The sequence below is a fragment of the Erythrolamprus reginae genome, chromosome 8 (genome assembly GCF_031021105.1).
Source record: "Erythrolamprus reginae isolate rEryReg1 chromosome 8, rEryReg1.hap1, whole genome shotgun sequence".
Classification (NCBI taxonomy): Eukaryota; Metazoa; Chordata; class Lepidosauria; order Squamata; family Dipsadidae; genus Erythrolamprus; species Erythrolamprus reginae.
The window spans coordinates 28394330-28416862 of NC_091957.1; the positions used below are offsets into that span (position 1 = coordinate 28394330).

A 22533-nucleotide genomic window follows, 5' to 3' on the forward strand; every position below is an offset into this window, starting at 1 on the left:
AAAGTGGCCGGCAAAGGCGGCAGGGGGAGCCCGGGGTATCCCCTAGCTTCCAGAAGAGGAAGAGCTGCGGGGAAAGGACCGCAGGGCGTCTAAGTGGGGGTGGGAGGATTTCCCTGCGGCGAGGGCGTGGCCCGGGGGACCTGCGTCATCACATGCAAATGAGCGGGATTCCCTTTCCCCCGCCCTCGCCCTTGGGAGGGGTCTCCGCCGCCCCTTCTCTTTGCAGACCCCCAAGAAGATCCGCCGCCAACCCGGAATCCGGCCGGCTGAAGCCGCAGGTGCAGCCGAAAGAGCGCTTCTGAGCATGTACAGAGTGCCAAGTGCCTCTACCTGGCGTCCAGACCGCGGGGTGGGTGGGGGGAAAGAGTCCCATCGCCCAACGAACTCCTCGATCACCCCAGCTGCTGTGATCTAGAGATGGAACTCTTGTCTCACAAACAGGAGGTCGCGAATTCAATCCTAGGTAGAGGCAGATGTAGGATCTCCTGCTTGGGTAAGGGGGTTGGACTAGATGACCTGCAAGGTCCCTTCCAACTCTGTGAATCTGAATCTGAATCAACCTTGGCTCAGGAATGCTGAACGGGGCTGATCTGGTTAGCAAAGTCATAGAAACAAAGAAACAGAAGACTGACGGCAGAAAAAGACCTCCTGGTCCATCTAGTCTGCCCTTATAGTGTACCCTGTATTTTATCTTAGGATGAATCTATGTTTATCCCAGGCATGTTTACATTCACTTACTGTGTATTTATCAACCACGTCTGCTAGAAGTTTGTTCCAAGCATCTACTACTCCTTCAGTAAAATCATATTTCCTCACGGCATAGATGGGATGCCACGTGGAGATCCCAAGACCGCGACTTCTCTGAGATGTGCCTAATACCGAGTGATGGGGTCTTCCAACTTGGACCCTTCCCCAATGAAGGGGGGGAAACCCCTCTGTATCCCCCCATTCCCTCCTGGCCAACCCCTGCCAATGGTGGGGGTGGGGGGTTGGCACAGATTGGGGGGCGGGGGCGGAGAGAAGAATGCATTGGCCCCTCCCGCCCCCATCTGGCCGGTGTCCCGTTGGAGTTACTTGCCTGCGACAAGCAGCCCAGCCCAGCCCGGGAGGGGAGACGGAGTCTCTTGGCCGGCTCCCCCCCCAGAAGCTGGCAGGCTGCTTTTCTCACTTGCTACCTGCCCGTTTGCAGCTCCTGGCATCGCCGGCAGCGGGACAATCCCCTCACCCCCTTAATGGTAAGTGCCGGGCATCTCTCTCCTTCCCTCCTCCTACTCCTCTTTGGAGTCCCCGAAAACTCTACAAGAGCTAGGGATTCAGACCTTGTTCACCCCCATATCCTCTCGCCAATGGTGCAAGCTTTGGAGAGCTGCAGGTCTCTTCACCAATGCCGGGCATCTTCCTCCTTCCCTCCTCTTCCTCCTCTTTGGAGCGCCCAAAAACTCTACAAGACTTTAATTCTCCCAGGGGGGATTCAGATCTTGTCCATCCCCATATCTTCTACCCAATGATGCAAGCTTTGCAGAGCTGCAGGTCTCCTTGGCAGAGCTTGGGTCAAGAAGGACAAGTCTGGGAAGGGGTGGCTAAAAAAGGATGCAACAGTCTTGGTCCTTCTTGCTGTGTGTGTGTGTGTGTGTGTGTGTGTGAAAGAGAGAGAGAGAGAGAGAGAAAGGGGAGAGGAGAGGAAAGAAGGGAGGGAGAAAGAAAGAAAGGAAAGAAGGAAGGAAAGAAAGAAAGAAAGACCCTCCCCCACAAAGTCAGGAATGCTGCAAGTGGGAATTGGGGAAGGGGTTTTCCCCAGGCTCAGGAAAGGGTAAAGGAAGACCTATCTAGAGGGAAAGCCATAGGATGCTGCGGATTTGGAGAGGAGGATCCAGCAGGAATGACTGACTCATCCCCTTGGCAGCCCTGACTCCAACTCCGAACAAAATCGCTGGTCAGCAACTGAGATCTCCCAGAAAGAATAGGATAAAATTCTTTATTGGCCAGGTGTGATTGAACACACAAGGAATAGAATGGAGTGGAAAAGAGTAGAGTAGAGTAGAGTAGAGTAGAGTAGAGTAGAGTAGAGTAGAGTAGATTAAGGAATAGGAATAACAAATAGGAATAAGGAATAAGGAACAATGAATAGAATAGAATAGAATATAGAATAGAACAGTAATGGCAAATCTTTTTTTTCTCAGGTGCCAAAAGAGTGTGCTATCGCGCATGCACAAGTGCCCACATCCATAATTCAGATGCAGATGCTCTCAGTGTATATATATATAAAAAAACATTTGTCAAGAATCACGAGGTACAACAATGATTGTTATAGGGTACAAATAAGCAATCAGGAAACAATCCATATTAATATAAATCCTAAGGATGCAAGCAACAGGTTATCGTCATACAGTCATCATTGGGAGGAGATGGGTGACAGGAATGATGAGAAGAATCTACTAGTAATAGGGTGCAGACTTAGTAAATAGTTTGCGTTTGAGGGAATTATTTTTTTAAGCAGAGTGATGGTGTTCGGGGAAAAACTGCTCTTGTGCCTAGTTGTCTTGGTGTGCAGTGCTCTGTAGTGATGTTTTGAGGGTAGGAGTTGAAACAATTTATGTCCAAGATGCGAGGAGTCCATAAATATTTTCCCCGCCCTCTTTTTGACTCGTGCAGTTTACAGGTCCTCAATGGAAGGCGGGTAGACAGCAATTGTTTTTTCTGCAGTTCTGATTCTTCTCTGAAGTCTGTGTCGGTCTTGTTGGGTTGCAGAACCGAACTAGACAGTTATGGGGGTGCAAAGAAACATAGAAACATAGAAGATTGACCTTATACTATACTAAGTCTGCCCTTATACTATTTCCTGTATTTTATCTTAGGATGGATATATGTTTATCCCAGGCATGTTTAAATTCAGTTACTGTGGATTTACCAACCACATCTGCTGGAAGTTTGTTCCAAGGATCTACTATTCTTTCAGTAAAATAATCTCTTCTCACATTGCTTCTGATCTTTCCTCCAACTAACCTCATATTGTGCCCCCTTGTTCTTGTGTTCACTTTCCTATTAAACACACTTCCTTCCCAAACCTTATTTAACAATTTAACATATTTCAATGTTTTGATCATGGCCCCCCTTTCCCTTCTGTCCTCCAGACTAGACAGATTGAGTTCATGAAGTCTTTCCTGGTAAGTTTTTTGCTTAAGACATTCCACCATTTTTGTAGCCCGTCTTTGGAACCGTTCAATTTTATCAATATCTTTTTGTAGGTGAGGTCTCCAGAACTGAGCACAGTATTCCAAGTGTGGTCTCCCCAGCGCTCTATGCAGTGGGATCACAATCTCTCTCTTCCTGCTTGTTATACTTCTAGCTATGCAGCCAAGCATTCTACTCTCTTTCCCTACTGCCTGACTGCACTGCAGATGACAGACTCAATAAAAGTTGCTTCCAAAGGCAGATTCTGCCCTCCTTTTATTGCTTTCGCAGGGGCAATGGAGGGAACTGACTCAGCAGAGTCTGAAATGACCCTGTGGGCCTTGATGCCAGGTGCTGACCTCAATTTAGCCAAACTGAAGAACAAGGTCCCTTGGCCTGCCACCGAGATGTGGGCTAACTTTCTCTCTCTCTTTATCCCCCAACCTTCAAGGATGCCCTTCCCGAGCCCCTCCTGGTGCGGATCCTGGCCAGCTTATCAGCCTTGGACCTGGTGCTGGTTTGCCGCCTGGTTTGCTCCCAGTGGAAGGCGCTGGTGGATGGAGGATCCCTGTGGCTGATGAAATGCCAGGTGGAAGGCTTCGTGGAGAAGGAGGCAGAGGTGGAAGGCACAGAGAGCTGGCAAACCCTCTACTTTCTCCATAAGAAGAAGAGGAATTTGATCAAGAACCCAAACGGAGAAGGTAAACAGGTTGCCCAGTGTTGATTATGACCTATAAAGCCCTACATGGCATGGGACCAGATTACTTATGGGACCGCCTCCTGCCGCATGAATCCCAGTGATGGGTTAGGTCCTACAGAGTTGGCCTTCTCCAGGTCCCGTCAACTAGACCAGGGTAGGCAAAGTTGGCTCTTCCATGACATGTGGACTTCAACTCCCAGAATTCCTGAGCTAGCATGATTGGCTCAGTAATTCTGGGAGTTGAAGTCCACAAGTCATAAAAGAGCCAACTTTGCCTACCCCTGAACTAGACAATGTTGCTTGGCAGGACCTAGGGGAAGAGCCTTATTTATTTATTTATTTTTATTTATTTATTAATTTGTCCAATACACAATACATATGGAAGAGAATAGACATGAAGTGATATATATAAAGATAATATGTAAAAATAGAGGAAAAGATATATGAAAGGAAGAAAATATATATGATATACAGTGGTACCTCGTGATACGAACCCCTCATGATACGAACCCCTCGTGATAAGAACCCGGGTTTGGAAATTTTTTGCCTCTTCTTACGAAATTTTTTCGGCTTACGAACCCACCCCAGGGTTTGGGTTCGGGAGAACACCAAGAAGCCCCCCGGCTGTTTTAAAAGGTGACAGCCGGGCAGCAGCGCCCAGCGGAGCACCATTTTGCGATCTGCGGTGGGTTCGTAAGCCGAAAAAAGTTCGTAAGAAGAGGCAAAATATTTCCGAACCCCAGGTTTGTATCACGAGGGGTTTGTATCACGAGGTACCACTGTATATCATATATATGTTTCGGCCTCCAGGAAGGACATCTTTGTGACGTCAAAGCTCCGCCCATGGAATTCCCTATTGGGATTCCCCACCTCCTTTCCAGCCTCCAGATCGGCCGAAAACGCCGCCGCTGATTGTAAAAATGGTGCTCTGCCGGGTGGCGCCGACTATAACCTTCTGAAACAGCCGGGCGCTTCTCGGCGGCCTCCGGAACCCGAACCCGAACTTCCGGGTTCGGCATTCAGGAGAACGCCGAGAAGCCCCCCGACTGTTTCAGAAGGGGACAGCCAGGTGGCGGCGCTTCTCGACGGCCTCCCGAACCTGAAAAGTTTGGGTTCGGGTTCGGGAGAACGCCGAGAAGCCCCCCGGCTGTTTTAAAAGGTGACAGCCAAGTGGCGGCGCCCAGCGGAGCGCCATTTTGCGATTTTTTTCCCTTTGCACGCATTAATCGCTTTTACATTGTTTCCTATGGGAAACAATGTTTCGTCTTACGAACTTTTCGCCTTACAAACCTACTTCCGGAACCAATTAAGTCTGTAAGACGAGGTATTACTGTATGAGATAAAGGAAAGACAATTGGACAGTGGACGAAAGGCACACTAGTGCACTTATGTACGCCCCTTACTGACCTCTTAGGAACCTGGAGAGGTCAATCGTGGATAGTCTAAGGGAGAAATGTTGGGGGTTAGGGGTTGACACTATTGAGTCCGGTAATGAGTTCCACGCTTCGACAACTTGATTGTTAAAGTCATATTTTTTACAGTCAAGTTTGGAGCGGTTAATATTAAGTTTGAATCTGTTGCGTGCTCTTGTGTTGTTGCGGTTGAAGCTGAAGTAGTTATTGACTGGTAGGACGTTGCAGCATATGATCTTGTGGGCAATACTTAAATCATGTTTTAGGCGCCGTAGTTCTAAGCTTTCTAGACCCAGGATTGTTAGTCTATTTTTGTAGGGTATTCTGTTTCGAGTGGAGGAGTGAAGGGCTCTTCTGGTGAAACATCTTTGGACGTTTTCAAGGGTGTTGATGTCCGAGATGTGGTATGGGTTCCAGACAGATGAGCTGTATTCAAGGATGGGTCTGGCAAAAGTTTTGTAGACTCTTGTGAGTAGTGTGAGATTGCCGGAGCAGAAGCTACGTAGGATCAGGTTAACATCTCTAGAAGCCTTTTTGGCGATATTGTTGCAGTGGGCTTTAGCACTTAGGTCATTTGATATTAGTGTTCCAAGGTCTTTTACTGAGTGTGGGTTGGCTGTGAGAATTTGTTTATTCAGTTTATATATGAGGTTTGGATTCTTTTTGCCGATGTGGAGGGTAGATCATTTGTTGGTTGATATTTGAAGTTGCCAGGTGTTAGACCAATCTGAGACAAAGTCAAGGTCTTTTTGGAGAGTAAATGTGTTGTCAGTGATGTTGAAAAGTTTTACATCATCAGCAAAAAGAACACAGTTGCTTGTGATATGATCACAGAGGTTATTGATGTAGAGAATGAAAAGAGTAGGACCTAGTATGCTGCCCTAGGGAACACCACTTTTGACAGGGATGGGGTGGAAATGGTGCTTCCAATTTTGACAACTTGTTGCCTGTTTGAAAGGAATGCAGTAATCCAGCTGTGGAGGAATCCTGAGATGCCATAGGATTTGAGTTTTAGGAGTAGTTTGTCGTGGACCACTGAGTCGAAGGCTTTGCAAAAGTCAATATAAATTGCATCAATGGATTTTCCTTGATCTAGGTGGGTAGTCCAAATGTTTTTGCAGTGAAGTAGTTGTAGGTTGCAGGTTTCTTTCTGAATCCAAATTGTTTGTTAGAGAGTGGGTTATTAGATTCTAAGTAAAGGGTGATTGATTGATTTATAATTGATTCCATGATTTTACATCCTTCTCTGTGGGGGCCCCAGCCCTCTGTAATCAGTTCCCCCTGGAGATTCGTACTGCCTCCACCCTCCTCGCCTTTTGTAAGAGTATAAAGACTCACCTATGTTGCCAAGCTTGGGGTCATTAGATTCCGCCCCCTGGCTGATGAATGTATAGTGGGTTTGTTGATTGCATGGATATGTGTGTATTTTAATTGGTTCTCTAGTTTTTAGATGTAACTTCTAATTTTAATTCATTTGATTTCAATGTATATTGTCTTTTCTATATATTGTAACCTGCCCCGAGTGCTCAGAGAGGGGTGGCATATAAGTCCAATAAAACTAGACTAAACTATACTTGCGAGTGGGAGTGGTTGTGGGGCACCTCAAAGCCAGACCTGGCCAATCCTTTTCTGCTTGGCCCCTATTTTCCTAAACCAGGCTATGGTGGGGGAGTGTCTCTGGGTCACAGAGGGGAGACCTTCAAGGGGCATCAGGTGTCAAGGTTCCAGGTAACATCCGAACTAAATCAGTGTCCAAGTCAATATACTGCTCAAAGTTCCAATTTATTGTCAGAGTCATCCTGGCACCTACACTAGGAAATGTGGATCTGAGTTTTCCACTCAGTTGAAAGTTCACATCCCTTGTCCCCCACCCACAAACTTGTCATGTTGCCCACTCAGATTGTACCAGCATGGCCAGTCCTCCTTCCGCTTCCGCCCAGGTGAGTGGGCATAGGATAGTGATGGCGAATCTATGGAACAGATGCCACAGGGAGCACACAGAGCCCTATCTGCTAGCATGCAAGCCATTGCCCTAGCTCAGCTCCAACATGCATGTGTGTGCCAGCCAGCTGATTTTTGGCATGCACAGAGGCTCTGGGAGGGCATTTTTGGCTTCCAGGGAGCCTCTAGAGGGGATGGGAGAGGGCTCCAGGGAAGCCTTTGGAGCCTGGGAAGGGCGAAACACGATCCTACTGGGCCCACCAAAAGTTGGGAAACAGGCCGTTTCGGGCCTCCAGAGGGCCTCTTGGGGGGGGGAGCTGTTTTTGCCCTCCCCAGGCATTGAATTATGGGCATGGGCACTCGTGTACGCTCTTTGGGCACCTGAGGAAAAAAAAGGTTCACCATCATGGGCACAGGATGGCCTTGACTCACTCGAAAGAATGCTTTGTGGCTGCATCTGCTCCCTCATGAAAATCACCCCTCCCAAGTTCCCATAAACACCAGGCCTTATATAGATAGTGTGGCAATCCGTTAATTTATCACCAACTTTGGCACCAGCTTGACATCAGGAAGGTCCTTTCCAGGTGGGGGTTCCACTTAATGGCCGCTACAGGTACGCTCTCCTGGAGTGGGCCTTCTCCGGGTCCCGTCGACTAAGCAATGTCATCTGGCGGGGCCCAAGGGAAGAGCCTTCTCTGTGGCGGCACTGGCCTTCTGGAACCAACTCCCCCCAGAGATCAGAACTGCCCCCACCCTCCTCGCCTTTCATAAGTTGTTGAAAACTCACCTTTGCCAGCAGGCATGGGGAAATTGACATCTCCCCTCACTACTTTGATTTATGGTCTGATTGGGTTGTGTGATTATTTTATTATAAGGGTTTTAAAATTGTGTTTTTAAATATTGGATTTGTACATTGTTTATTATTGTTGTGAGCCGCCCCGAGTTTTCGGAGAGGGGCGTCATACAAATCTAATAAATTATTATTATTATTATTATTATTATTATTATTATTATTATTATATTATTCTTATTGTCGTGGGTGCACTCACATTTGGTGGGAGCACAGGTGCCCGTTGGTATGAGATTTGGCTTCTGCGCATGTGCAGGAAGCAAAATCTCGCACGAGGACACTCTCGCATGGGAGATTTCATTGATTTTCGGCAATTTCTTTGCTTCCACGCATGCAGAAGCAAAAATACGCCGAAGATCAGCATAATCTCACGTGCAGAAGCCAAATCTCGCGTGGGCATGCATGTGCACGCATCAGAGGCCTGGAGATGTGTGCACATCTCAATTTCTGCTAGTGGAACCCCAATAGCAGCCGTACTGGCTGCAACCCATTGCTGGTCATTTCCCTCCAAGCAGGAGGATTCGTTCTCCCATTCTGTTTTGATGGTGGTGGTGGGGAAAATTTGGGGCAGAGTGAACATCCTTTGAGGCTTTCCCGCTCGGTCTTAGAGGGTCTCCAGCATTGGGAGGATGTACAAAATGGAGGTGACGGCTGGAAAGTGGAAGAGCTGCCGGGCGATTTCGGAAAGGATTTCCCCAGGGAGGAAGTCCACACCTATTTCGTCTCCTCTTTTGAGTAAGTCCATTTCACAGTCTTCTGGGCAGCTCAGGATGGGGTGGGCGGGTGGGATGCATGTACATGCTGCAATCTCCCATGAGCCAGTCTGCTTTCCTTTAAAAAAAATCAAATTTCTAGTCCTGATTAAGAAAAGGGCCTCAAATTGTTTTCTCCTCTGCCTTTTTTCTCCCTCCTTCCTCCTATTTTTGCTGCCTGGGTCTACCATCTTTACTTTTCAACTTTTTTCCAACTTGATTGCTATAGCTAATCTTCCAAATATTCTTATCTCTCTCTCTCTCTCCATCCATCCATCTTCCGTATTTTTGGAGTATAAGATGCACTGGAGTAATGAGGCGCATTATAGTTTTGGGGGAGGAAATTAGGGAAAAGAATCAGTTTACCAGGTATTCATCTGGCTAGTGTCCTTAGTCTGGTCAGCTTCAGCACATTATTTTATCCCCTGGCTAGGGCTTTAAAAAAACCTTATTCGGAGAGAGTAACAATGAAAGAGCTTGCAAGCCGGTAAGAGCTGGGAACATCATTAGCACCTGGAAAGAAACATTCGGAGCAAGTAGAGCAATGGAAAAAACCCTGCAAAGCCTTAGGGATTGGAAAACATTGCTCACAGAGAGTAATAGTGAAAGAATTTGCAAGCCGGTAAGAGCATTGTTAGCATTGTTAGCACCTGGTTAGGCTGAAAAGAAATATTCGGAGCAAGTAAAGCAATGAAAAAAAACCCCTACAGAGTCAGGGTTTGAAAAATGTTCTTCGCAGAGAGTAACAATGAAAGAGCTTGCAAGCAGGTAAGAGCCAGGAATATCGTTAACACCTCGTTAGGGCTGAAAAGAAACATTTGGTGCAAGTTAGATCAATGGGAGGGGGGGAAGCTGCAAAGACAGGGCTTGGAAAACATTATTCGCAGAGAGTAACCATGAAAGAGCCTGCAAGCCAGTAAGAGCTGGGAACATTGTTAGCACATGGTTAGGGCTGGGAAAAATAAAAAGCTACATTCAGAGTATAAGACCCACCCAAATTATCATCCGGTTTTAGCAAAGAAAAAGCTGTGTCTTATACTCCAAAAAAATATGATATCTATTCAATTTTTATGCCGCCCAATTCCCTAGGAACTTTGGCCAGCTATACCTCTTAATGACTTCTTTGTTACTCAGCTGGTGCAGCAAATCCCAAATAATCGACCTGCATGCCGAAGGCTACTGGGAGGAGCTGATGGAAACCACCCAGCCCAAAATTGTAGTGAAGGACTGGTGAGTGGCTGGGGTCCCGAAGCCATCTCCCCTGCCCCGCTCTTCTCTGGGGTCACCCCTTGCCTGTCAATCCCTCTTCCTCCACCAGGTATGCTGCTCGCTATGACGCCGGCTGCCTCTACCACCTGAAGGTAAAGCTGCTCTCTGCTAATGAAGACACGGTGGCCGAATTTGAGAGCGAAACCATCGCGGTCCCTCAGGACAACGAAGGCGATTGGGCTGAGGTTTGTAGCTGGGAGAAACTCCCCCCCCCTCCAAGAAATAAAAAAAGAACAAAAAAGGGTTGGCCAGGCCTTGGTTTCTGGTTTCTGTTCCCAAACTGAGCTGAGACCCGGCTCCCCACCCTCCTGGTCCCCTGGGATCAGGGGTAGACTCCTGGGGGTTCACAGAGGTGTGGTAGAACCTCTAGCTAAGTTTCTGTGCAGTTCGGAGAACCCCCAAATCAAGCTCCTGGCTGGTCCTGCCCACATTGCCCCTTTTCTCCGAGGAGTCCCCACACGGCCCATTTCGAATGCAGGTAAGTGCAGGGTGCGCGCAAAAGCTCAGGGAGGGTGAAAAATGGGCTTATTAGAAGTTTGGGAAGACAGGTAATGGGCCCGTTTCTGGCCTCCGGAGTCTGGGGAGGCCATTTTACCCTCAGGAGCCCAGGTAGGGCAAAAATGCCCCCACTGCCATGGTGCAGGAGGTTGACTAGGCCCCGCCCACCAGAGCACCACATCGGTAGGAACCCACTGACAATGCGATTTGTGGCAATTTTTTTCTGGCGTCTCCGTATCGGAAGAATTTAATTTAATTTATTCCACTTCTACACTGCCCAATCCCGTAGGACTCGGGTTGCCTTACAATGATAAAAACAATACAATAATAAAAAGAAGTCGAACAACTACAGTAAATAAAACCCCATGACCCATTATAAACCCCCAAAACCAATCTAACAAACATACATACCAATCAAACATAATTCCGGCACGTCTTTTGTTAAACTTCACGGTCCCAGGCCTGTAGAAAAAGCCAGGTTTTAACAGCTTTTTGAAAGGCCAATAGAGTGGGAGCAGTGCAAACTTCGGGGGGCGGGGGGCGGGGGGGCGGAGTTGGTTCCATAGAGCCGGGGCGGCAACAGAAAAGGCCCTCCCCTGCAGTCCTTCCAACCTACATTGTTTAGTCAACGGGACCTGGAGGAGGCCGATTCTGTGTGATCTAATAGGCCTCTGGGAGGTATAAGGCAGGAGGCGATTCCGTAAATAGTCAAGCCCTAAGCCATGTAGGACTTTATAGGTGATAATCAACACCTTGAATTGTGACCAAGGACTAATCGGTAGCTGTGCTTAGGACAAAGAATAAAAGTCGGCATTAAGGCAAGAGCGGGTGGGAGGGCTTCTTCTGATGGACGCTGGGAAAAGATGCCAAAAATTGCGTCGTCATTGGGTTCCTACTGTGTAGCGCTCTGGTAGGAACCCACCACTGACACCCACTATGGCCACACCTACCCAGCAGGCAGAGAACCCTTTACAGTGATCCCTCGATTTTCGCGGGGGTTGCGTTCCCAGACTGCCCGCGAAAGTCGAATTTCTGCGAAGTAGAGATGCGGAAGTAAAAACACAATTTTTGGCTATGGACAGCCAAAAACTACCCCCGTGCACCCTTTTCCAAGGCTGCGCAAGGAGCCGGGCTTGAAGTTGGGGGCAGGGAGCGACGAAAGTGCGGAGGCCAGCAAAGATTGTTTTGAATGTCGGACGCCCCCGCCCCCCCGGCGCCTCCGGCCCTCTCGCCCCTACCCCCCACCCGCCCAATCCGCCTCTCTCACCGGCTTTCTGGGGGCATGAGTCCTGCAGCAGCGCTGGCGGCTATGGCTTCTCATCCTCCTCATTCGGCCGCTCGCTGCTCTGAGCGCTTTGAGAATGCCTGCTCTGCCCCTCTCGCAGTCCCTTAGCTGAGAGCGCTTTCGTCCCAGCTGTCAGCGAGGGGGCTGCAGGAGAGGCGGGGCAGGTGTTCTCACAGAGAGAGAGCAACAGTCAGAGCAAGATAAAAAGGAGACAGGGAGAGAGAGAGTGAGCAAGAGGGGGGGGAGAGTGGAAGGTAGAGAGAGAGAAATGATAGAAAAAAGGGGAGAAAAAAGAGAAATGAAAACATGATTGAAGCTGAGAATGACAGGAAACAGAGAAAGAGAGAGAGAAGCGACTCTTGGTGATGACATATGATGTCATCGGGTGGGAAAAACCGTGGTATAGAAAAAAAACATGGAGTATTTTTTAATTAATATTTTTTGAAAAACCGTGGTATAGCCGTTTCGCGAAGTTTGAACCCGCGAAAATCGAGGGATCACTGTAATAAAATTTTTGAAGCCAACCTCCGCCTGGGCTGGGAAAACGGGGCTACATTCTGCGGAGAAAAAGACAAGAATGAAACAGGGGTGTTATTTTTGAGTTCTCTGCTCTTTAACATGAGTTTTATCTTTTCTCTCCCCGGTTTAAGATCACTCACACCTTCACTGATTATGGTCCCGGTGTGCGTTTTGTCCGTTTTGAACACGGTGGTCAGGATACGGTGTTCTGGAAGGGCTGGTACGGTGCCCGGGTGACATCCAGCACGGTGACAGTGGAACCTTAATACTCTGCATTTGCACATTGGAGCGCCTGGCCCCTCTGCAGGAAACCCTCGCTATGAAACAATGCCTGGGAATTGGCAAATATCACATTAAAAGCCAAAAGAAAAAAAAAGTCCTATTCATTTAGCCAGCAAAGGAGGGCTAAACAGCATTATGGACCTCTGAGCAAAGCAGTGTATTGGGGCCCCTATGACATCTACTCACAGCAATAAAAATATAAATGGTCGAGCTAGATAACATTAAACTTATATTTATTTTATTAGCACTGCCAACGAAATTGGTGTTGGTATGGGGCCCCTATGCTTATGGGGCCTATGGGCAAGTGGCCATCAGGTCCATGCATTAAGACAGCGTGCTTGGCTATTGCTTAGCCCAGAGTCTGCCTACCCATCTGGAAAATGCATAAATAAATTCAGGTTTTTTTTAAAAAAGTTACAGCTGTGGTTGCGAACAGGAGAAACAACTCAAAAGTTGGAGGGGAAGGCGAGCGAGAAGGAGAGAGAGAGAGAGAAGAGAAGGAGAGGGGAAAGGAGAGAAAAGAGAGGAGAGAGAAAGAAAAAAGGAGAGGGAGAGAGGAGAAAGAACAGGGAGAAGAAAAGAGAAGAGAGAGAAAGAGAGAGGAGAGAGAAGGGAGGGGAGAAAGAAAGGAGAGGAAGAAGAAAAGAGCAGAGAGAAAGAAAAGAGAGAGAAAGAGAAAGAGAAGAGGGAGAGGAAAAAGAAAGGACAGAGGAGAAAGGAGAGAAGAAGAGAGGGAGAGAAGGGAAAGGAGAGAGAAAGAGAAGAGAGGGAGAGGAGAAAGAAAGAGGAGAGAGAGGAGAGGGAAAGGAGAAAGGAGAGAAGAGAAGGAGAGACAGGCAACGGATAGAGGAGAGGAGGGAGGGAGGGGAAAGAGAGCAAGAGAGTGAGAGCAAGTGCTCACCAACGGCTAAATTAGTTAATACAGATAGTTCTCAACTTACAACAATTCATTTAGTGACTGTTGGAAGTTACAATGGTCCTGAAAACAGTGATAAAAAATTCAAAATTGTCTACCATTTCTGCATACCTGAACCCATAGGAGCCCATCATTGCCTCCCTGCCCCAGAGGTTGGCATTTTTTCCTTCCAATAAAAAGAGTATGAAGTTTTGATTACCTGCACGGAAGTCTCCACCTGGCCACAAAAGCGAGACAGACAGCAAAATCAACACAGCTTCGTTAAGAGATTCATGAACTAGGAGTGTTATGTTAACAAGATGAGCCAATGAATAGGCATAACAACTAAGTCAGCCAATGAGAGCTAAACACATCTGAGTCTGTGCAGAGAATCAAAACTGAAACTATAAGGCTGGGTGTGGCTCAGCCCATTCTGTGTTTGTCTCTCTCTGAACTCTGAACTGAAAGCTTGTTTGCTGCTGGAAATGAAACTGCTTGTAACAGTTGCTATATTGAAGAAATAATCTACTTGTGGTACTGTATATATATTATTATGTTTATAAAGAAGTTCATTAATCCAGCTGAAACAATTATCTCTGTGTGCTTCTGGTTGTGACCTATGCAACAAACTGATAAAATCCTCCAGCGATGGAGCACCCACAACCTCTGGTGGCAAGCTGTTCCACTGGTTAATTATCCTCATTGTTAGGAAGTTTCCCCCTTTCCAGGTTGCTTCTCCTCTGGATTACCTCTTAAGTTTAAATCAAGCCTAAATTTCTTAGTTCTAGAAGGTCTAAACCAGAGATGGCTAACCTTTTTTTCCTTGGGTGCTGAAGGTGCCCATGCCCACACCAAGGCAATGTCCCTCTATGAGTTGCTCCCCCTGCACATGCATACGAGACCACCCTGTGCTGTCCTCCGTGCATGCACACATAGTAATGGGCAGCCAAAAATTTTATTGCCACAGTGTGGGTGTGACTTATTTTGTTGGCATGGCTTAATGGTCATGTGACTGGGTAGGAGTGGCTTGCTGCCCATGTGATCAGGTGGGAGTGGCTTGAATGATCATCATTGTTCAAGTGAATTGTTAAGTCCTCGACTTACGCTGAGGTGACAATTTGCTTCACATTTCCTACACTATCATTCCTGGGCCGTCCCCTTGCATCAAGCTGGGTAGCTAGGCGAACGGGTGCTGCCAAAAGCAGAAATGCTGCCAGCGCCACTTCCACACACGCCTTCTGCTTGCACCTCAGGCGGGAGGTGGCCACGTGAGGCTGAGGGGAGCCAAACAGGAGAGAGGGAAGCTCATCTGAGGCCAGGAAAGAGGAAAAAAGCAAGGAGTGCAGACACAGCAGCAGCAGCAGGGAAAAAAGGAGATCCGAGTCGAGTAATCCAGGAAGTGACAGCCGCCGATCATCTCGAACTGCACACGCATCATCATTTCTGCTGGTGGAACTGCATTCCACCCCGTCCTGCCTGCTGCCCACCCCTGTGCACACACAACCACCTTGTGCTCCACTGCCACTGCGCATGTGTGCATGACATGCCAGTTTCCCATTTGGGGCCTAGCGGGCATCCTTGAAGCCTCTGGAGGCCAGAAATGGCCCATTTCTGGTAGGCCTGTTTTTCACCCTCACCAGGCTCCAAAGACTTTCCTCCCCACCCCCCGGGAGGCCTTCCGGAGGCTGGAAACAGCCCATTTCCAGTAGACCAGGTAGGCCAGTGAAGAGCCGCTCATCTTTGAGGCCATCCTGGGTGTGCGCTTGTCTGGTGCATGGGCGCAGCCCCATCAGTCCAACATTTGCCTTCTGTGCATGCGCAGCAAGCAAATTCTCATGTAGGACCCATGTGCGAGCGAGATTTCGGTGATTTTTGCTGATATTTTTGCCTCTGCGCGTGTGTGGAAGCAAAAAATCATTGAAAATCACTGAAATCTTGCTCACATGAGCATCTTGACTCAAGATTTCACTTGCTGCACATGTGCAGAGGCCAACTCTCATGCAGGGGTGGCGTGTGCACATCAGGGACGCACAGCTGCATGCACAACCCAGAATTTTGTACCGGAACTGCACACTGTACCGCGTAACCAGCAGCTCATTACTGCAGTAGGCCCATTTTTTGCCCTCTCTAGTGTCCACAGAATTTCCTGGAGTCCAAGGCCTCTGGAGGCTGGAAATGGCCTGTTTTGGGTCTTTGAGGAGGCCCGTTTTTTGCCCTCCCAGAGCCTCCACACAAGCCCTGGACTTACCTGACATCTAAATTGTGGAGACTCCTGGGAGGGGAAGAGCAGCGTGGGTGGGTGCCAGCTGAAGCTGACCCAGGGCAATGGCTTTCATGCCTTCAGATATGGCTCCCTGTGCCACCTGTGGCACGCATGCCATAGGTTCACCATCATGAATCTAAACATACACCAGGACTTGACGGATCATCAGGGAATAATGTCATACAGCAGTTCTCATAATTAGTGATGCTATATATCTAGTTATTTTTATTATTATATCTGGCGATTTCTTTACACCTGCATATTCAAATTGGCCACAAGATGGAAGGCTGTTATTTGTTCTGCAATTTTCCCATGGATTTTTTTTTTGGGGGGGGAGAAGCAAATTATTTTCATTACCTATTTTTATTTATACAGTGGTACCTCTACCTAAGAATGCCTCTACTTAAGAACTTTTCTAGATAAGAACCGAGTATTCAAGATTTTTGTGCCTCTTCTTAAGAACCATTTTCTACTTAAGAACCCGAGCGCGGAAAAATTTTCCAGAAAATTTGAGAGTGGCACGAAGACCTGGCCAGTTTCCTGCCATTCCCCCTTTAATCCCAGCCATCTCAGGCATCTCTGGACTGTCAGAGAAGCCTTTCAGTGGCACTTCGGGAGGCTTTGGCAGTCCAGAGTGAACAGAGTGTCTTCCTTTCTCTGGGCACTTGGAGAGGGAATAAACCATTTCACTATGGTGACTCCCTCGCACTGCCATACACCCGGTGCGAAGTTGTCTCCCGGAGCATCTGGGCGCGTAAAGGCAAAAGGGGGCGCTTCGCCCTGGCCAGATCAACTCCACTTCAGCCAAACTGAGGAGTCACCACAGGTGGTGGCTACAAAGCGAACGAGTGAGTGAGCGAGAAAAGAGGGGAGCCCTCCAGCCTGGGAAGGAAGAGGAAGCAGGTAGCAGCAGCAGCAGCAGCCCCCGCCTTTCAGTCAAAGGAGCAGGAGGTTCCCCCCTCTCGCCTGCTTGGGTTTCTCTCTCTGCAGCAGTGTATAGGAGGCAGCCTCGTGCCGGGTGTATGGGAGGTGTGTGCTCCTCCTTGCCGCCTCAGAGTCCCTCTTTTTTTTTTTGTAAAGCCTTAAAGTTTTGGATTTTTTTGATTCCCCTCACCTCACCTTTTTTCGGCAGTGACTGGCCTCCTCCTCTTCTTCCTCCTCCTCCTCTCACCCAAATTCCAAGCTTTTATTTCTTTTCTAATGGGTTTGCACGCATTATTTGCTTTTATATTGATTCCTATGGGAAAAATTGCTTCTACTTACAAACTTTTCTACTTAAGAACCTGGTCACGGAACCAATTAAGTTCTTAAGTAGAGGTACCACTGTATTACTTTTTGAGACAACTGCTTTCAGTCTGTCATACTCAAAATGGCCACATGATGACAACCCAAACACAAAACATATGCCTGGGTAAGATTCAGAATCCAATTTTCTGGATAAAAAAACCTCTTCTAGTTGCTGTTTTTAAAAGAAAGACAGTAATGATATTCAAAGAAAAACAAGGAAGTCCACTTGCCTTTTGATAAAGCACCTTTGGGACATTTTCCATTGAGTTTTTTCCGCCCCAGCTTGGTACCCAGTTGATTGCTCATCAGTTGCAATAGGAATTTATTGACCAACAAATTTACTGGATGGCTTGTTGCCTGAACCTGGAATTCTGGGCTGAGAGTGATTGGCCCATGGTCATCCAGATGGATTTTCGTGCCTGAGAATAGCATAGAATGCAGAATGGGTTGGGATGCAATGAATAGAACAGAACAGAACAGAATGGCATGGCATCAAGTTCTTGACTACTTGATCAATGGCATGGCATCAAGCATTTGACAGGGGCCCATCTTAGTTCTGCTGTGTGGGAGGAATTTGATCTGTTGACACCTGATGAAGTGGACAAGGCCATGGGAGCTGTGAGTTCCGCCACCTGCTTGTTGAACCCGTGTCCCTCCTGCCTGGTTTTGGCCAGCAGGGAGGTGACACGGAGCTGGGTCCAGGAGATTGTCAATACTTCCTTGAGGGAGGGTATCTTTCTGGCTCCCTACAAGGAGGGAGTTGTGCGCCCCCTCCTCAAGAAGCCTTTAATAACTATCATCCGGTCTCCAAATTTCCCTTCATGGGGAAGGTTGTCAAGAAGGTGGTATTGCTCCAGTCCTTGGATGAAGCTGATTATCTGGGCCCCCAATAGTCAGGATTCAGGCCTGGCTACAGCACGGAAACTGCTTTGGGTATACTGATGGATGATCTCTGGTGGAACCGGGATAGGGGTTTATCCTCTATCCTGGTGCTTCTCGACCTTTCAGCAGCTTTTGATACCATCAACCATGGTATCCTTCTGCGCCAACTGGAGGAGTTGGGAACGGGAGGCACTATTTTACGGTGGTTCTCTTCCTACATCTCTGGTCGGTTGCAGTTTGTTTATTTATTTATTTATTCATTCATTCATTCATTCATTCATTCATTCATTTATTGGATTTGTATGCCGCCCCTCTCCGTAGACTCGGGGCGGCTAGCAACAGTTAACAGCATGTAACAATCAAATATTAAAACAACTAAAAAAGCCCTTATTATAAAACCAAACATACATACAAACATACCATGCATAAATTGTAAAGGTCTAGGGGGAAAGAGTATCTCAGTTTCCCCATGCCTGACGGCAAAGGTGGGTTTTAAGAAGCTTACAAAAGGCGAGGAGGGTGGGGGCAATTCTAATCTCTCGGGGGAAGTTGGTTCCAGAGGGCCAGGGCCGCCACAGAGAAGGCTCTTCCCCTGGGTCCCGCCAAACGACATTGTTTAGTTGATGGGACTTGGAGAAGGCCCACTCTGTGGGACCTAACTGGTCGCTGGGATTCGTGCAGCAGAAGGCGGTCCCGGAGATAATCTGGTCCGGTGCCATGAAAGGCTTTATAGGTCATAACCAACACTTTGAATTTTGACCAGACTGATCACCAACCAATGCAGACTGCGGAGTGTTGGTGTAACATGGGCATATTTGAGGGAGCCAAATTCTAGTATGTTTATTATATTTCTCAAGTTATTTTTAATACTTCTATTTGGTAGAAAACCATTTTGATCTGAGTGTATTATTTCATTTTAAATCTTTCCGCTAGTATTGATGCGAAAATTTTATAATCAGAATTCAGTAATGCTATAGGTCTATATTGTTTTATTAAGTGTCTTTACTTTGGATCTTTTGGTATTAAAGTTATTAATCCCTCTTTCCATGATTGGGGAATTTCTCCTTTGTTTAGTACTTCATTTAGCATTTGCAGCATTAATTTTTTGGCTGGCTCGTACATTTGTTTATAAAATTCGGCAGGGATTCCATCAGTCCCAGGTGTTTTATTATTATTTTGTTTCTTGATCGCTATCTCTAATTCTATCATCGTTATGTCTTTATCCATCCTATCTATATTAGTTTCAGATATTTGTAGTATTTTAGCGTCATTTAAATACAAATCTATATCTTTTTTTAATTTCATCCTTTCCATATAATCGTTGAAAGTAGTTTTGGATTATCTTTTTTTTCTCTTCTATATCAAATTGTTTTTCTCCTCTTTCATTTTCTAATTGTTGAATATATTTCTTTTCAGTTTGCTTTTTAATTTTATATGCTTGCCACCTTCCTGGCTGGTTTGCATGTTCGAAATAATTCTGTTTTATGGATCTTAATTTTTGGGCTATTTCCTCCTGTACAATCAAATTTATCTTATGTTTAATTAGTTCCCTTTTTTCTTTTAGTTCCACATTTTCTGGGTCTTTTATCCACTCAGCTTCTATCTGCTCTAGTTCTTTTTGGTTTTCCCTCATTTGCTTATTTTTATTTTTATTTTTTTTGCTCATATATGCTATTGTTACCCCTCTAACAAAGGCTTTTGTTGTATCCCATATATTTTGTGTCGTTGTATCTTTATTCGAATTTTTTTCTAAAAATATATCTAATTCTTTATTTATATATTCTTTATATTGGTATCCATTGTCCATCTATTTTTCCTGATCTGGTTCCCTTTAATTGTAATACTTACTGGGTTATGATCTGCCCAAAAATTAGGTTCAATTTCTGCTGCTGTTATCTCTTTTTGGAGCTCTATATTTACCCATATCATATCCAGTCTAGACCATGATTTGTGTGGGTTCGAATAATAAGTATAATTGTATTCATCTTTATGCCTTTCTCTCCATGTATCCTTTAATTTAAATTCTTCTGTAATATCCTTAAATTCATTTGGTATTTTTTTTTCTTTTTATTCTTTTCTGTTCCCCTATAGTCTTTATCATGATCTACTATTACATTAAAGTCTCCGACCACACAGATATTTCCTTTTTCAAATTTTATTATTTTTTGATAAAAAAATTTATAAAAAGTTTTTTGATCCTTGTTAGGAGCATGTATCACAATTAGAGTTGTTTTCTTTCGTTTGATTTCGATTTCTATAACAAGTATTCTACCTTCTTCATCGCTATCAATTATTGTGGGATTTAACCAACTTTTAACGTAAACTTCTATTCCTCTTTTTTTTCCTCTGCAAGGGATGTAAATAATTTCCCTAATTTTGGGTTTTCCAATACCTTTTTATCCTTTTTAAAATATGAACTTCTTGAAGGCATACAATGTCTATATTTTGCTTTATTAATTTTGCATATACTTGTCCTCTTTTTTGAGGACAAGTATATGCATTGATGTTCACCGAAAATAATTTGATTGCTTTATCCATTCTATATTAGCTATTTCGTTATTTTACTACTTCTTAATTCTCTGTGATTTCCCGTTCTTTCCTCTTTTCTGCTTTCTCCTTCTTTTTTCAAGTGCTCTGTGATAAATTGGTCTGCTTGGTCTAAAGTTTCAATATTAATCTTCTTCCCTTTCCAGGTAATCATTACTCCTTGAGGCACCAAACACCTAAACTGTATTTCATTCTTTATTAATTTATTTGTAAAATAGTGGAAATCCCTCCTTTTTCCCCTAATTCTTTTGGGTATCTGTTTTAACACTATAACATCCTTTCCTTTGCATGATACTACTCCTCTCGTATTTCTATATATTTCATCTCTTAGGTTTTTTTTTAGTAAATCTAATATGTATCTCTCTGGGGAGCTGGTGTCGTCGTGTATAGTTAGTTTGCACCTGGTACACCTCATCTACATGTCTAATTAGTTCATTTTCATCTATTTTTAGTTCCTCTGCAAAAATTTCTACTGCTGTTGCAAATAGGTTTTCCCCTTTTTCTTCCGGTACGTTTTGTAATCTTAAGTAGAAAGAAGCTTTTTCAAACTCTAACTGAGCAATGGCCGCTTCCAGATCTTTATTTACCCTTTTAAGCTCTTCCTCATTTTTAGTTAACCTTAGTTTATTTGCCTCTGTTGTTTCTTCAACCTGTTGTATTTTAATTTCCTGCTTATCTACTGTTTTTTTGACACCCTCTATTATGGTATTAATTTTGGCAAAATTCTCACTCACTTCTTCAAATCTTTTTTGTGTCTCCAAATTATTTTTAAAAATTGTTTCTTGGGTTTGGCTTGAGGCTTCTTGCTGTTTTATCACTATAACATCCTTTTGTATGTTTTGTATAACATCCTTTTGTATTTTATCTAAGGAATTTTGTAGACTTTGTAATGAGGGGGCCTGAGGAAGATTTCTGTACTACAGGCGATAACAGGGTTAAATTACCTCTCTTCATTGATTTGGTTATGGTTTGTTGGGTAGCCATTAGTAATTTAATCTTTCCCCCCCCCTATATATATATCACTCCGTTATTCCAAGTTCAATCACCTTTTAACTATTATCTACCAATCCCAATCTATCTATAAATATAGCTATATTAATAAAGTACAAAGTTCAAATTTATATGAGTTTCAAACAATTAATGCGTAATGTCTATGTAACTTATTCAAACAATTTGTTAATTAGCAAAATATATGCCCAACACAATATCAAAGGGAAATAATATATGTATACTTAACAGGAAAGGGAAAGAGAAAATAAGTAAAGGCGGAAAAAGGAAGAACCGGGCAAAGAAAAATAGTTCAACCAATATCAGTATCAATACTTGTAGTTATCTCAATATTTAATCTAACTTATTCTAACTTAATTTTAATATTTAATATTTATATCATAAATTCATATATATCATTCAATATTTATAATATTCGTAATTGTAATTAATTGTAGAAGCATATAGTATGTTATAGGCTAGAAATGAGTTTTCTGGAATAAAAAACCCTCAATTCATTGATTAATTAGTTAATTAAATCCTTAATCTCATATTTTAAACAATATTATATATAACCAATTTTTCCAAGAGCAGATATCTAGATAATATAAATTGAGTATAAATCAAGAAAATGTCACATCAATTCATTAATTAGTAATAATATTAATAATAATAACTTTTTAATTCATCTATTTATGTTCCGGTCCCATCCCAAGTATTTATATTTCAATCAAATCTTCTGTTTTATGTCCCAAATACAACCGAATTACGTTAGGTTTTTTTAAAAAAAAAAAATTCTTAAGGGTTTTCAATTTCCAGTTGTTGTTTCTTGGCTCCAATTTCTATCTCAGTTCAAAATAGACCCGTTGATTCCGCGTTGTTTGTTCAATGCTCAAAGTTCAAAGTACAAATTTTTAAAGGGAAATTTACCGTAGTGACACCTGAAACAATAATAATATTATTTCTACAGTAGCATACGTTTTCTTTTTATGT

General features: G+C 44.7%; 1 protein-coding gene across 2 annotated transcripts; it reads left to right on the forward strand.

Annotated features, from left to right (window-relative positions):
* Positions 1-191: 191 nt before the first annotated feature.
* Positions 192-12773, forward strand: FBXO2 (F-box protein 2). Of its 2 annotated transcripts, XM_070758285.1 has the most exons (7): positions 192-278; positions 1190-1235; positions 3623-3872; positions 8683-8809; positions 9961-10056; positions 10145-10280; positions 12529-12773. In XM_070758285.1, exons 2-7 carry the CDS (start codon positions 1233-1235, stop codon positions 12661-12663), a joined length of 747 nt encoding a protein of 248 aa, XP_070614386.1. In that variant the 5' UTR covers positions 192-278; positions 1190-1232; the 3' UTR covers positions 12664-12773. The 2 variants fall into 2 exon arrangements, with proteins under 2 accessions (XP_070614386.1, XP_070614385.1); XM_070758284.1 differs by lacking the exon at positions 192-278 and having other exon boundaries at positions 728-1235.
* Positions 12774-22533: the final 9760 nt, after the last annotated feature.